Source organism: Podarcis melisellensis (assembly GCF_964234715.1).
Source record: "Podarcis melisellensis genome assembly, chromosome: 2".
Taxonomy (NCBI): Eukaryota; Metazoa; Chordata; class Lepidosauria; order Squamata; family Lacertidae; genus Podarcis; species Podarcis melisellensis.
Genome location: NC_138529.1, coordinates 56983694 through 56998152, shown reverse-complemented (window position 1 = coordinate 56998152; position 14459 = coordinate 56983694). Strand labels below are relative to the sequence as shown.

At 42.0% G+C, this 14459-nt stretch overlaps 1 protein-coding gene across 2 annotated transcripts in view; it reads right to left on the bottom strand.

Moving 5' to 3' along the window:
- Positions 1-9051, bottom strand: part of SEC24A (SEC24 homolog A, COPII coat complex component) — a 34586-nt gene extending 25535 nt beyond the window's left edge. The window contains exon 1 of one of the 2 annotated variants that reach the window (XM_081893137.1): positions 8856-9051. In XM_081893137.1, the coding sequence (XP_081749263.1) occupies positions 8856-8937 (82 nt within the window). In that variant the 5' untranslated portion in view covers positions 8938-9051. The remainder of the gene's footprint in view (positions 1-8855) is intronic. The other variant, XM_081893136.1, reaches the window with a different exon arrangement.
- Between the last annotated feature and the right edge of the window lie 5408 nt (positions 9052-14459).

The window sequence follows — 14459 nt, the reverse complement described above, 5'->3', positions numbered from 1 at the left end:
CGGTAACATGTTTAAGATTTTGCACAAACAAAAAGGTATGTAATCACTACTGCACAAAAAGTGCTTAGTTGCACAAAAAGAAGGGAAGCTTACACCAAGGCAATTCACAACCCACTGCTCCTCACTATATTTCCCTGTGACCTTAAAAATCTTCTCCAAAGGTTCAAAGAACCCTTAGTAAAGGCCTTTGGTGTGAGATGGGGAGCTACCAGAGGAGACAGGAAATAGCCCCAAATCAAGCAGATACCCTTTCCATTAGCACTGTAGCATTATAGCAAGCTGATTGGCACATGGTTACACAAGGGAATGGAATTACCGGTAAGTCATATTAACTCCCTGAATCACTAACCCAGGTGTCATGCAGGAGACATGTGAAGCAGGTCTGTAGTTGGGATAGGGGAGATTGCCCCCCAAATTCTCTGCACCCCCTAACTTTTAATGAACTGATAATTAAAATTATTTTAGAAAATGAACATGACAACCTTTGTTTTTCTTCTTAAATATGCTCTTATTTGGAATAGTACTGGAGCAGAATCTGCCTACCATTAAACATCATGTGACAAGGGAGGAAGATTGACAGAGCTGGTCAATTTTTTCTTAAGTATCTAAATTCACCAATTAGGTGAGTTATTGACCATTGCACTCATAAATAAAAAAACACATTCAAGGAGACATACAATACTGTTATATCTGTAGCTTGCAAACATTTGCTCAAGCACTGAATGAGGACAATTTGAATCCACTCGTTGAAATACTGAAACACAACCCACAACTACTTGAAATCAGAGTTTGAGTTGGTAAAATCCCTTACTGAAGAATGTCCATCGTTGCTGCAATCTGCATACGAGCTCACAAAATATGGAACAGCATTTCCAGGACATGGTCTTTTCATTAAGACTGCACTGACTATTCTAAGCAGTATGTCAACAACTGAAAACTGCTTTCCTAATTTAACACTAGTTTTAGGTTCACAAGGGACGTGGGTGGCGCTGTGGTCTAAAGCACTGAGCCTTGGGCTTGCCAATCGGAAGGTTGGCGGTTCAAATCCCCATGACGGGGTGAGCTCCAGTTGCTCAGTCCCAGCTCCTGCCAACCTAGCAGTTCAAAAACACATCAAAGTGCAAGTAGATAAATAGGTACCACTCCGGCAGGAAGGTAAACAGCATTTCCATGCACTGCTCTGGTTTCACCAGAAGCGGCTTAGTCATGCTGGCCACATGACCCGGAAAAACTGTCTGCAGACAACAGTCGGCTCCCTCGGCCAGTTAAGCGAGATGAGCGCCGCAACCCCAGAGTCATTCATGACTGGACTTAACTGTCAGGGGTCCTTTACCCCCCCTTTTTTTAAGGTTCACAGCTATTGCCAGTACTGTAATAATGTAAAGCAGAGCTTGCTCTTTTAAGCAGTAACGTCATGACGATAGCATTGGCCTTAGATTCACTACATTTTGCAGCATTGAAAACAATAAAACTTTTGTTATAAATTATAAGAATACTGCTGAAGCTCATTCTTGACTTTCTACTGGTAGTTTGTTTTTTACCTTTTTTGTTAATTGACTGCAAGAAAAGTAGCAATTGTCGAAGTTGCTTAGTGAAATATTTTGAATGTACACAAGCTGAAGTACAGTTAAAGGTTAAATAAAAACAGTTTACAATTTTGTCTTTAAAAGTCCTACAGACCAGATAAATGCCCTATTGCTTTTTTGGTCCCCTTCCCAAAATGTTTAGGCTCCCTATGGGCATGATATAGAATGTATCACAACAGTTTTGATTGATACTTTAATGCAGCCACAGAGAGCTCCATGTTTGGTCAGAGAAGTGGGAAGGGGATGCTTAGCCCTAAAAAAATCCAACTCTCCCATCCAGCATATTTTTCTCCCCAAAGAGGAAATATTAAGTTGACCTGATGTCGCCCCTACAAATGTGAAAGAAGAAGGGGGCATGACCATCCCAAACTACTGCGTTGATCAAATTTAGAACCTGCTGCAACTGCATTAAACTGAAAACAGAACAGGAGCTGTCAGCAGATGTTCCCCATGTATCCTGTGTCACATCTGGTTTGGCTCCAAGCCGCCATGAGGCAGTAAGAGAGGGGACCATAGTATAGTTAATTTGCTTCAGCCACAGGCCATACACAAACAAATGCAGGCATAAAACAAAAACACAAAACAGGCAGAAACAGATAAGATGAAAGAACAAATAACTGCAGGAGTCTTTCCTGTTATTGAAGAGTCACAGCAAATACCACCACCCTGATCCAAGTAACAGATCAAGAGCATCAGGCTCAAAAAGAATTTTGCCAAGGAAGATGTGGTGACTGTGCAGTCTGCTTATTTTCATTATAAAAGGACTTGTTTTGTAGATTTTACCAAATTTATCAGCTGGAGGACAAATATATTTCCAATACTTGCAGTTGAAGAATAACTAAGCAAGTAACGAATAATGCTGTCAAAGGTGACACAAAGGTGCAAACTGAAGGGGATTTCCAATATTTCTAATGCAGAACTGCATGTGGTATTTTGTAGAATGTGAGAATGATAAACACTTGGATTGCTCAACACAACTGTTAATATGAGTTAAATAATTTCCAGCAACATTTTAGTACATAAACACAACATGGGGCCATCTTCATGTAGCCCATCCATCCCACTAAGACAGAATTATTGCATTTAAGTCCCAGCATTACAAAGGATGCTCAAAATTGAGAAAACTCATGAACAAAAATCCACATGATCAAAACATCACTGCAAAACTCTTGTATCATATGACTAACTGGTAGGTTGAGCCGAGTACATTCTGTACAACATATTTTGGGGAGTCTGCTTTGGATCTATTAGCAATATAACTCAATACTTGAAAAGGTTCAAATGCACATACAATTCTACCCCAAGTATTACTTCACTTCAGAGAAAATACTCATGGAGAGCTGGGGTGCCTAGAATAGTTCTTAAAAACTTTTCTGAAAAAAATCAGTATCAGAAAGCCCATCATTCTCTCAAATTGTATCTTAAGACCAGAGGCATAATTTGGACAATAATCTTTAATAAAGGGCAATCTGCCAAAACAGTTCCCTCAAAAGGTTTGGGCATGAAATGCTGACTATCTTTTAATTTTTAATTTTTAGATAGGTTATCTTGAAACAGATGTTTATTTGTTCAGTTTCATGGCTGGTGCACAAATATAAGTTTAGTTTCGTCATCAGTAATGTTCAGCAAAATACAATCTGTTTCTGAAAAATTAACTCGGTTTTTTAAAAACAAAATGCTAAGATCCATGAGAAATAAGTTCCACATCTTCTATTTTACCACCACTGCGCCCTGGGTCTCTGTGATGGTGCGATCTGAAAAATGGGTGTGAGGGACCTAGTTTTAGATAGGTAGCAGAGTAAATAACTAATTACAACAAGTGATAATCTGACCAGTACAGAGTAATTTTTACAGAGCTGTACCCAAGGGTACAGACATTTTGACTAGCCATCATTCAGACGGCTGGCAGTGTCTCTAAAATACATTTTGCTGAGGTTTCATGGGCCTCTGAATCTTAATGTGACTGCAGGGCCAAGTCTGCCTCCTTTCATGGGAAAGACTGGAATCAAAGGTCCACAATGTCATTGCTACAAAGCATGTTCGTTATTCTGGCAGGAACTCTTCTCATCCTTCTCTGGAGAAGGAAAGGGGCTTGGGAAAATCTCTCATCTATGCTGGGTTTTGGATGCAGTAAGGAATCGTTTTACTTCCAACTGTCACCGATGGCCAGAATAAGGTGACAAACATCATGCCCTCTCCCCACCCCTCCCCAATGTTTACCTCAGTAAAAGCTCTGCTCAACAGTAGTGGGCAGATTTTTGTGTATAATCTGAACAAGTAGAAATCAAATCTATATTGTGGAATAAAGATATTAAATAATACCTACAACACAGCATAATTTTTACTGGGAAAATCATTCCCCATGCATGCAAATGCCCTAGCCATTAAAATAATTTGGTAGCCAATATAATTTTTAAGGTGTGTGTTCTATGTATAGTGTAACTGCCAAACATAAGTAGCCTAAGATACTCTTTCATATTTGATTTTCAGTTTCAAGATGACAACTCATCAATTCAGTCAATTCTCCAACTGATCTGTACTTCCTGTTTTTCAGAAAACAGCAAGATCCCACACTTTCGAACAGTCAAGTGAGCTCTCATTGATTTCTGATTCCTCAAGCCAGATTTCATGAAGATCAGTAAATTTAGGAATGCGCTTTCCCTTCCCATCCCCAGCTAATATCCTGCAGTTGTTCCAGGACAGGACTGTAAGGGAACTGCAATCCACATAATTTTGAAAAGTAATCAAATGACACAGAGTATGTGAAGTTGCCATAAGACAAAATTACCTGTGGAAGGACCAAACTTATGGGTGCTATGAACAGGGGTATACCAGAATAGAATTGCACCTGTATACATTTCAAAGCTGGAGTTCAAAGCTGAATTCTGCTCTTCCATTCTTTAGAGCCTGCCACTCTTCTATTATATACAAGTGTTGTAAGCATTCTTTGTTAAGAAGATCTGCACCGAGCCAGATGTGTTCTGGAGAATATCCAGATATCCTTGTAATACTTAGGTTAAGCGATCGGACAGTTTTTTAAAATGATTTTGTTTAATATTTGTATGTCATTTCCCCAGCAACCAACTTGAGCTCAAAGTGGCTCACAGGAGAAATAAAAACACTTCCCAATACAAAACAAATATACAGCCAAACCTTGGTTCCCGAATCCTCCTCTTTGGAATGTATCGGCTCCCAAATGGCAAAAAAGTAAATGCTCCAGTATTCGAATGTTTTTTGGAAACTGAACATCTGACACGGCTTCCGCTTGAGTGCAAAAAGCTCTTGCAACCAATCAGAAGCTGTGCCTCGGTTGTGAAACATTTCGGAAGTTGAATGGTCTTCTGGAATGGATTATGTTCAGCAACTGAGGTTTGACTGTACCCCAAAAGTATAATAAATAAAATAAATGAATCGAAACAATACTAGACAGCAAAATTACAAAATTCAAATCAAGATACAGGATTGGTATCAGTATAAGGCAGGTGTGGGGAACTGGGCATTCATCATGATGGATCCCCAATTCCCCACCCACCGGGGCAGGGTTACTTTGACAGGTGAGAGAGACCACCTACCTGTCATAACATAAGGATACAGATGGGAAGTACACCTTCAAACAGGTTTGCTATAACCGTTCCTCCAAACTGCATTTCCCCCTCTGCATGCATCTGCAGAAAGATCAATGCACTATTTGGAAGAAGTGGTCTGAATTCAAAGCTTGCTCCAAACAGATATAGTCCCCCTCAACTACACTATTTTGGTCAAAGAACTCCCTAGTACAGCAAGTCGGAATGGGACTCCCTGCCAGTAGCTATCAATTGGCACTGGCAGGGAGCACCACTTCCAGAAGAATGATCAGGACCTCAGCCCTCATTTGTTCCTTTGCAGCCAAATCCATACCTGTCTCACACCTGGTACCACTAATTACATGAGATGTGGGGCAAGTGGATGTGCTTTGTGGATAAAGGCCTCAAAAACCAAATTGGGACTCATGCCAGGCTTAATTAGGCCCACAGGCTGGAAGTTTCCCACTGCTAGAATATGTTGTCCCAGGAGTCATGAGAATAAATGAGAACAGCAAAAGTGAGAACATCAAGAGATGCAAAGTATCAAGGGTAAGTCCAATGAGAATTCTCTGGGAATGAAATGAATCACTAGAGTATAAAGGATGTGGAGGAATAAATACGTGTGTCATGTAAGGCCGGAACAGGCATGTTTTGCTGGAATCTCACACACTGGAATGCTCACAAACTGAAAGACCTGGGAAGTTCTACAACTACATTCATCCTTACGAACAGTCTTTAGATTTTTGGGTCCTATTCAGACAATTAAACATGGCATTCCAGAAAGCAAACCACAACATCAGCTCACACAATGACTGGGGCTATGCTGCTGGCCTTGCACAGTGGTGGTATGGGTGTTAAAGGGATGTGGGCCAGCGGTATGCCTGACATGTGTAAAGGATGGGTATTTATTTACTCTGCCAAAAAGTTCCTTTAAGATGTTGTTGCTGTTTAGTCATTTAGTCGTGTCCGACTCTTCGTGACCCCATGGATCAGAGCACGCCAGGCACTTATGTCTTCCACTTCCTTCCGCAGTTTGGTCAAACTCATGTTAGTAGCTTTGAGAACACTGTCCAACCATCTCGTCCTCTGTCGTCCCCTTCTCCTTGTTCCCTCAATCTTTCCCAACATCAGGGTCTTTTCCAGACAGTCTTCTCATCTTATGAGGTGACCAAACCAATTCCTAATTCCACAAGAAAAGAACTCTCCCATTATTGGGAAGCATCACACTAGCCTGATATTTTGCTCCTTTCCCTCACATATTCCAGTGGCCTCAGGGCCTCTCTAGGCATAACTAGAAACCTTGGTTTTCTGCTAAACAAATCTCCTCCAATTATGCATATAAATAAATAAAGGGCAGGAGGAGCTCGTTCATGTTTCCCATTATGTCTGATCCAGGCCACTGGTTTCCCTGTTTCAGCTTGTTCTAAATTTACTTCTTCTTTACTCCATCTATACTTACATATAATTAAATTCATTTGTTCAGAACTGTGCATTTTTAACAGCAGCACTTTTTTGGCAACCTACTCTCTGCTTGTAGATTGTTCTATTTAGAGTACAAGTTGTTCAGAAGAAGGGCTGTCTTTATGCTATATGAGCCATTCATGATGTTGGCAAAACACAAGCCACATTCATGTATCCAAACTTTACTTAGAATCTCTTATGAGACAAATAATTAAATGATGATTTTATAAAACAACAATCTTTTAAAGCTAGCCATTTCAACTGCAGATATTCAAGTATAAATGTGCAGCTATTTAAGCGTAGGAGCCGTACTTCAGGGGGGGGCGCAATCAAGATCCTCCCACCACCACATAAACATAGTGCCACATAGGCAAACCAAGTTCAAAATGGTGGCTGAGGCCTCAAGGATATTTCAGCTAAGTGAAGGTATTCCAAAATGCCACACTGAATCTGTAACCTTATTTCCTCATTTGATTCCAAAACAAGAAAGGTTCCTCTTTAAGGTGCTACACAGATTTCAGATACTGTTTAGAAATATGATCAAGAGTGAGCAACTTGATTTTATGTGAACTTAATGTGCAGCACTCTGCTGCTACATAGAGGCAGCATTGGGTCATATAGGCAGAACTGTTCAGAGCTTTATATGCCATGGTTTACAAAACTCTAGACACGACACGTCTCAGCAATAATTCCTTGGTTTGATGTTTGCTTGCAAACCAGGATGACTGACATTAAGTTAGTGTTTCCCAGTTGGTATGTAATGGGAACTCTGGCTTAACAGAAGACAGAATGTTTTTGCTATAGGTAGCATGCAACAGGAAGAGGAGGGATAGGGAAGAACATACTTCCATGGTGCATGTCTATGGTTTTCCATGGTTGTCCATGGCTTATGAAACTGTAGATAATCCAAATGTTGCCACCAGCCATAGCATTTTATTATTCCAAATAATGAAGTTCTGTGGTCATTCCCATAAATCCTGTAATTACTAAGGACTGGTAAAATCTGTAAGAAAAGTGTCTTTCAGACAACAGAAATCCTGAAAGTGGGGTGCATAAGAAGGGCCTGTTGGATCAGGCCAATGACCCATCTAGTCTAGCATCCTATTCTCACAGTGATTACCTGTGAGAAACCAGCAAACAGGATTCAAGCACAAGAGCACTCTCCCCTCCTATGTTTTCCAGCAAGTACAATTTAAAGATATATAGCAAATGCTTTCTATCGGCCCCATCCAACCGCATAAATGCACAGTGGACCAGATCTAAAGGTTACGAATTGTGTTGCTTAACCCAGAAACATCTGTAGGTGTACCTGTGGGTGAATGGGCATAGTTCAGACATGTATCCACCCAGTCTCAGATTATAGTTATGTTCCGCAGTAAAAGAAGACTTGAGCAATCAGTCAGATAAAAGAGATCTGATGTTATACTTTGTATCCAAATACTTACACCAGCAGTTCTTGGTCATGATCCACCTAGATTCTTTGTAGCAGATGAAGAACACAAACTAAAGCTACTATCACACTGCATGCAGCCCTCCTCACGTCAAGCCCTTCATTCTTACAAAAAAACTCTGGGGCGGTTATACCGAAGAAGCAACTTATCATTGATCAAGTGATTGTGAAATCGAGAAACTACCTTTAAAAGGTTACATGAGCAGCTGGCTGTACAGAGCAGTCACTCGACACTTTCTCCTTTTGTTCTGCATTCAGGTACGTGAATATTCCGGCAAGGAACGTTTCGCTCTTAAGGGTGCCACCAGGGCTCCGAACCCACGCCATTCACAAGCCTCCTAGCAGGAAAACACTAAGGTCTGCCATGAAGCCAAAACCGGGTATCAAATCAAGCCTGAACAATAATAAGAAGAGTGCTACTGCTCAAAGCACTTCCCCATTAGTCACTCGCTACTAGAGAAGCCGTGACTGCGACTTAAGGAGCCTGAAAGGTCTGGGTCAGGGTTAAGAAGTAGAAACCCTCCCAGACTCCCAAAGCCGTGTGAGTCGTCTAGCCCTTATTTCTAGCAGCAAGGCGGGCTAACAAACGAGAAGGAAACCCCAGCGCTCCTCATTAGACACATCTAGACAAACACACACACCCCTCCCTGCCTTTGCTGGTGGCGCTCACTCGCCTCGTCCCAAGGGCCCTTCCAGGCGCAAGACGGGCGCCAGCGCCGGCATGTTGGGGTCCTCCGCGCAGTCCGTGCGCTGCCCCCACCCGACCCCACCCGGACGCGGCCGGGCCTCACTCACCGTTGCTGTACGGCTGCTGCTGCTGCGGCTGCCCAGCTCCGTTCTGGCTGCTGTAGGCGGCTGGTCTCCCCGGCTGGGCCATGGTGGCGGCGGCGGCGGCGGCAGGAGGGTCGTCGGTGCGCGGGCTCCCGTGACTGCGCGCCCGGCCCCAGCGCCAAGCCCAGAGTGGGAGGGCGGGGAGGCGCTCACCCTCCTCACACCGGAAGGGACCGGACGCAGCCGCGCAAGCGCACTTCGTACACGTGGCACTTCCGGGGACAGAGTGAGCGAGAGGGGTCGTGGGCGGGGCTTATGGCTGAAGAGCAGCGGCCCGGGAGAGATGGAGGCGGGGGTGCTTAAAGGGGCAGGACGGCGAGCGCGCTGCCCCGGACTTTTGCTTGTTGTTCTATTCAACCTCGGCCCTCTAGATGTTTTTTGGCCTACAACTCCCATGATCCCTAGCCAGCAGGACCAGTGGTCAGGGATGATGGGAATTGTAGTCTCAAAAAACATATGGAGAGCCGAGGTTGAGGAAGCTTGTCTATTCTGTATCAGTTCGTTGCAACCGAGCTCGCCAGTGTCTATTTTCAATGCGAGACAGTAATTCTGCGCGACGAACAAATATTAGGGTATCTCTGAGGATGTGCAGAGTGAGCTTTCTTCGCCGTCGAATAACCACCACCAGCCAGACCCAGCGTGTTTGGGCTTGGGCCGTGGGCGGGGTGGGGGTGTTCTTGTTGCTGCTTGTTTTATAGACACTGGTGTTTGAATGTACTGTATTTCTTTTAGATAGTTATCTAAATGTTGAGGGTATGGTTGCTTATGAGTTATTTTGCATTCTGCAGGCAAAACGGTCACTTCCAAATCATTCTACATTATCTTTTAAGAAACCTTTAGATCGTGTGGAAATAACTACTTACTCCCTGTTACATACACTACTGTGTATTATTTTGGGAGTGCAGGCTTTGGGGACTTGCCTGTTGGTATAAGTTGAAATGTTCATTATACAGAATCGTCAATGAGTTAAAAGTTATTTTCTCCCCTCCAGTGAGCTGAAAGAAAGTTGAAAACTTTTTTCAGACCACTCCTCATATAGTGGCACCAACATGACAGTGATAGGTTCCCCCATCAGCCAGAGGATTCAGGTTTTCAGATATAAGGGCACTCCACCACATTCTACTCTTTTTTTGCTGAAAAATAAATAAATATAAACAAGCATGTCAAAAGTGCTATCAAGTGGCTTTTATTTTCATTATATTTAAAAAGGAAACCAAGATACTACACATCTGTGGTCTTTTTTTAACCAATTGATTAATCGTATCATTTGTTGAAAGAATTCAACCACTATGATGTATTTAAACATGTGCCTCAATCTAGTATTTCTATTATAAATTAACATAAATCATTATAATAGTTTCAGGTAGGTAGCCGTGTTGGTTTGACACAATGTATATGTGTATATGTGTGTGTGTGTGTGTGTGTGTGTGTGTATCCAGTAGCACCTTAAGAGACCAACTAAGTTTGTTCTTGGTACGTATAAGCTTTTGTGTGCGTGCACACTTCTTCAGATACCTAGTAGTGTTAATGCATTAGTTCCTTCCTCAGAGTCATGGCATTACACAGAAAAGTATAAAAGCTTTTTATGTCTTCCTCAAATAATAACTGCCACCCATTATCTTCTTGTAAAGTAATGTCAGCCTTCACTTCTACAATGACATGAATTCTCCACTCTCTTCTAATATATGTATCAATAGAAGTATAATAAGCATGGTGCTAAGTCTGATTGTTTTCCTGTCTGGGAAATACTTTTTCAGGGAGGGTGGTTTCTAGTAATATTTTGTCCATGTTTTCTGGAGAAAGTACAGTGGTAGGGAACCTCTGCATCAGCAGGATTTGTCTGGAAGACCATTTTCACACCAACCTGCTATACATCTCAATTGTGGGCTCAAAGCAATTTTGCAGGCTCTGCTAGTCAAATGTACCTCAGTGTTTGCCAAATCCCTGTGCCTATGCTAACTGTGGTTTGATTTATAATTTAAATGCAATAGATACATTTGTGCTGCGTTTCCCTCCTAGAAACAACTGTTAGCAGTTGGGAGGATGACAGTCCATGGACTCTACAGTATTCCAGCCCAGCCTCCTTTTTATAGATATATGGAATGGAATGTAAATGCACCCCATGTTCTGCATCTGCCATCCAAATTGTGATTTAAGCCAGTTTGAAGGTAAGCATATACAGTGGACGCTCGGGTTGCAAATGTGATCCGTATGGGATGCACGTTTGCAACCCGCAGCCGTGCGCCTGCGCACACGAGTTGCGATTCAGCGCTTCTGCGCATGCGCAACCCCCCAAACCTGGAAGCAACCCGTTTTGGTACTTCCAGGTTTCAGCGGGTCCGTAACCTGAAAAAGCGCAACCTAAAGTGTCTGTAACGCGAGGTATGACTGTACATATGTATTGCTACACGCTACCCCAATCTCTGAGTGGTGCAAGATTCCAGGGGTTTCTAGGTGATTACCCAGGGTTCATGTTTCATTCAGGAAATGAGGGGTAGCAGAGACTGTAGTGTCTTTATGATATATGGTTTATTTACACATATATACAACCTGGGACTACAATGGAAAGGTTCTCATCATCACACTCCAAGAGGATCTCGCTTCCTCCATAGCTGCAGCCTTGGATTCAAACAGAAATCCAACATGCTCTCAAACATGGCTCTGACCCTCTCCAACTTGCTGCATTTTACAGACTGCAACATTGCTGCAAAAACCCAATCCTAAAGTCACCTCTAAAACTCTACCTCAAAACTCTCCTTTGTCTTCCAAACTAAATCTGGGTTGAGGAACGGACCCCTCCCATTTTCTGACTGGCAAAAAGTGCCTTCTGTCTGGCTTTCCTAATGGCCCATTACCTTCTCTTTCTCTTTGGTTAATGGCTAATCTCCCAGGAGATTTCCTGAAAATAGGAAGCTAGTTTGGTCAGTATTTTAACTTTGCTAAATTTTGTGTCTGGCAACCAAATTTAACACCCCAAACACTGATTAAATTCTAACACCTATCAGACCCAAGAATTTAGGGGAATCTTGTACCCACAACTCATAACACTATTATTACAAAGACAGTAGCAAATAATGGCTGTTAGTGCACACTAGAGGCAAAAACATTCCTCTTCTTCCAGGCCTTTCGCTAATAAAACAATCTATGGCCTTTTAAACTCTGGGGGTTGGTTTTTTATTGTTGCTACTGTTATGTATTTTTGTGGTTTTAATATTTCAAACGGCCCAGTGATCCTCAGATGAAGGGTAAATAAATAAATAAAATAAAAGTAGCTCGCTGGTAGGCTTGAATTTATGCAGTTCTTGTGTCAAATTTTTTTTTTTTTTAGATTATACTCTGTCACAAGAAGTAAATTCTCAGCTTCAGCGAGTCCCAATATATCCCTTACCTGGGTGGGGATGGAAAGGGTAGGGTTGGAAAATAGGTTTTACAAGGTAATACCAAAAGGCAAGGAACACATCCTGCAAGCAGAGAACTGAGATACTATCAAAATGAAATCAACAAGATTCATTCTGGCTTTTACTGTACACCAAAAAGCGTCCTTAGCAAGTGACTTGTGAAAGAAGACGTTTCCATGATGCAATCTTTCTATCGTGGAGGAAGGCCACAATCATTTTTTGTGTTTAATGGAGGGCGTGTTTAATGACGCGAGAAGAACATGGTTGGTAGATTCCTATGACCGATATCCTGACAATGTTTCTGATGAACGCGGCACATTGGCATGTTGAATTTTCTACAGATGGGCCGTTCCCCTGACACAAGGCCACACTGACTAAGCTTTATCCCTATCCCATTAATTAGTCAAGTCTTATTTACCTTGTATTTTCAGTTTTTTTCTGAAAGGGGAGAAACCAAGCACGAAACTCCAAACCACATTAATTTTACTTATAATTGCCCTGAACAATACAAATGTTACCTAACCCTTTTAAATATTTGCCTAGTAAAGCATTTTCTAATCACAGAACTATGTTACTTTCTAAAATTATTTGGAATGATATTAGTAGAATGATATAGTTTAGTGCATTCCATTCTTGGCCCCAGTTACAAAGTTACATGTAAGGATGCCAACCGCTTGAGTTATTTAATACTGAAAACTTAAACTATGCAACAGCTGAAAGTTAAGGAAATATTATACAATGGGAAGAATCAAAGTAATCAGGCATTCTTTTTCTCATGCTGCAAACAATACTTTGCAAAATAAGACTACCAGATTATTTACCAAGACTTCCTGAATGCAGCATTTCAGTGCCCAGATTATTATCTTTACATCCAGCTAATATACCATGCTTACAAAGAAGAACCTAGCAATTGGACCTTACTTATATTCACATCCTAACCACAATTCAGCACACAATTAAGATGATCTAATGAAATCAGTGGGCTTAAGGCTATGATCCTTTGCAGAGTTGCTAACAATCCCTTTGCATCCTGGAAATCTACCTAATTTGATGTTTGACTGAAGTGTCCCAGGGTGTAAGATTAGCTTTCTAAAAAACAATGCATGACCAAAACCAGATAAATAATTATATAATGCTAGCAAAATGCTTAACATTTCAACAAGTGAGTCACTTCAAGGAAAGGCTTGTACCGGTATATTAAAGGGTAGCAGGGGCACCCCACTTCACCAACTACCTTTCCCCAATGTTGCCTGATAAGCTAGCTTTACCAGGTAGCATCCTAACAGCGCTAAATGCCCAATGGCCTCTAGCCTCTGCTTTTTCCCCTTCTTCCCATCTCTCCCGCCCCCATCTCCAAATGATCGCTTCATGTACCCTGGCAACACTGTGCACCCTTCTTGTGCACCCTGAGAGCCTGTTCCTTCAGTCCAGAGGATCTGAATGAGGAAGGGCTATTGTGTCTGAGCTTTTCAAGTACCCTGCTCCCTACTGAAAGTCCCACTCTGAGGGCAGCTGAAGCCAGATCATAACAGTGTGAGGCAAAGGGATTCCTACTTCCCACACCCTGGCAACAAACATACAAACACATGTGGCAATATCAAAGTCCTTATTGCATAGCATCTGGGGTGGAGATCCTGAAAGGGAAAGGCACAGACTGTGTGGGACTGCAAACCAGCCATCATTGGTTATTTTCTGTACTGCTTTTTGGTCACAGCCCCCAAAGTGATGAACTGATTACTACAAAGAAAATATAGCAAAACTACAGTAAATACAAATACAAAAGTACAATGCAATAAATATAAAATAAAATAAAATAGCAACAACCCAGACATACTAGCAGGGCTCTTGTGAGTTACAGTGGTTTGACAGACCCCAGGGTAGCAGGAACACTTTCACCTGCTGCATAACTATTACCTGGGAGTAAACTTCATTTAATTCAACAGGACTTACTTCTGAGTAGACATGGTTAGGCTTGCGCTGCGAAGAACTCAACGCAAGGCCTAGTGATATCTAGGACTACCAGATCTAGTAATATCTCTCATTTTTCAAATGTTGCTCTTGGCCCCGTGGTAAATATGGGGGGGGGGGGCTTGGAACCCTAAAACACCCAACTATAATAAAAGGGTGAGGAAATAAGGAGTGGGCGCAGCCTGCCTAACAAAGGATCTGA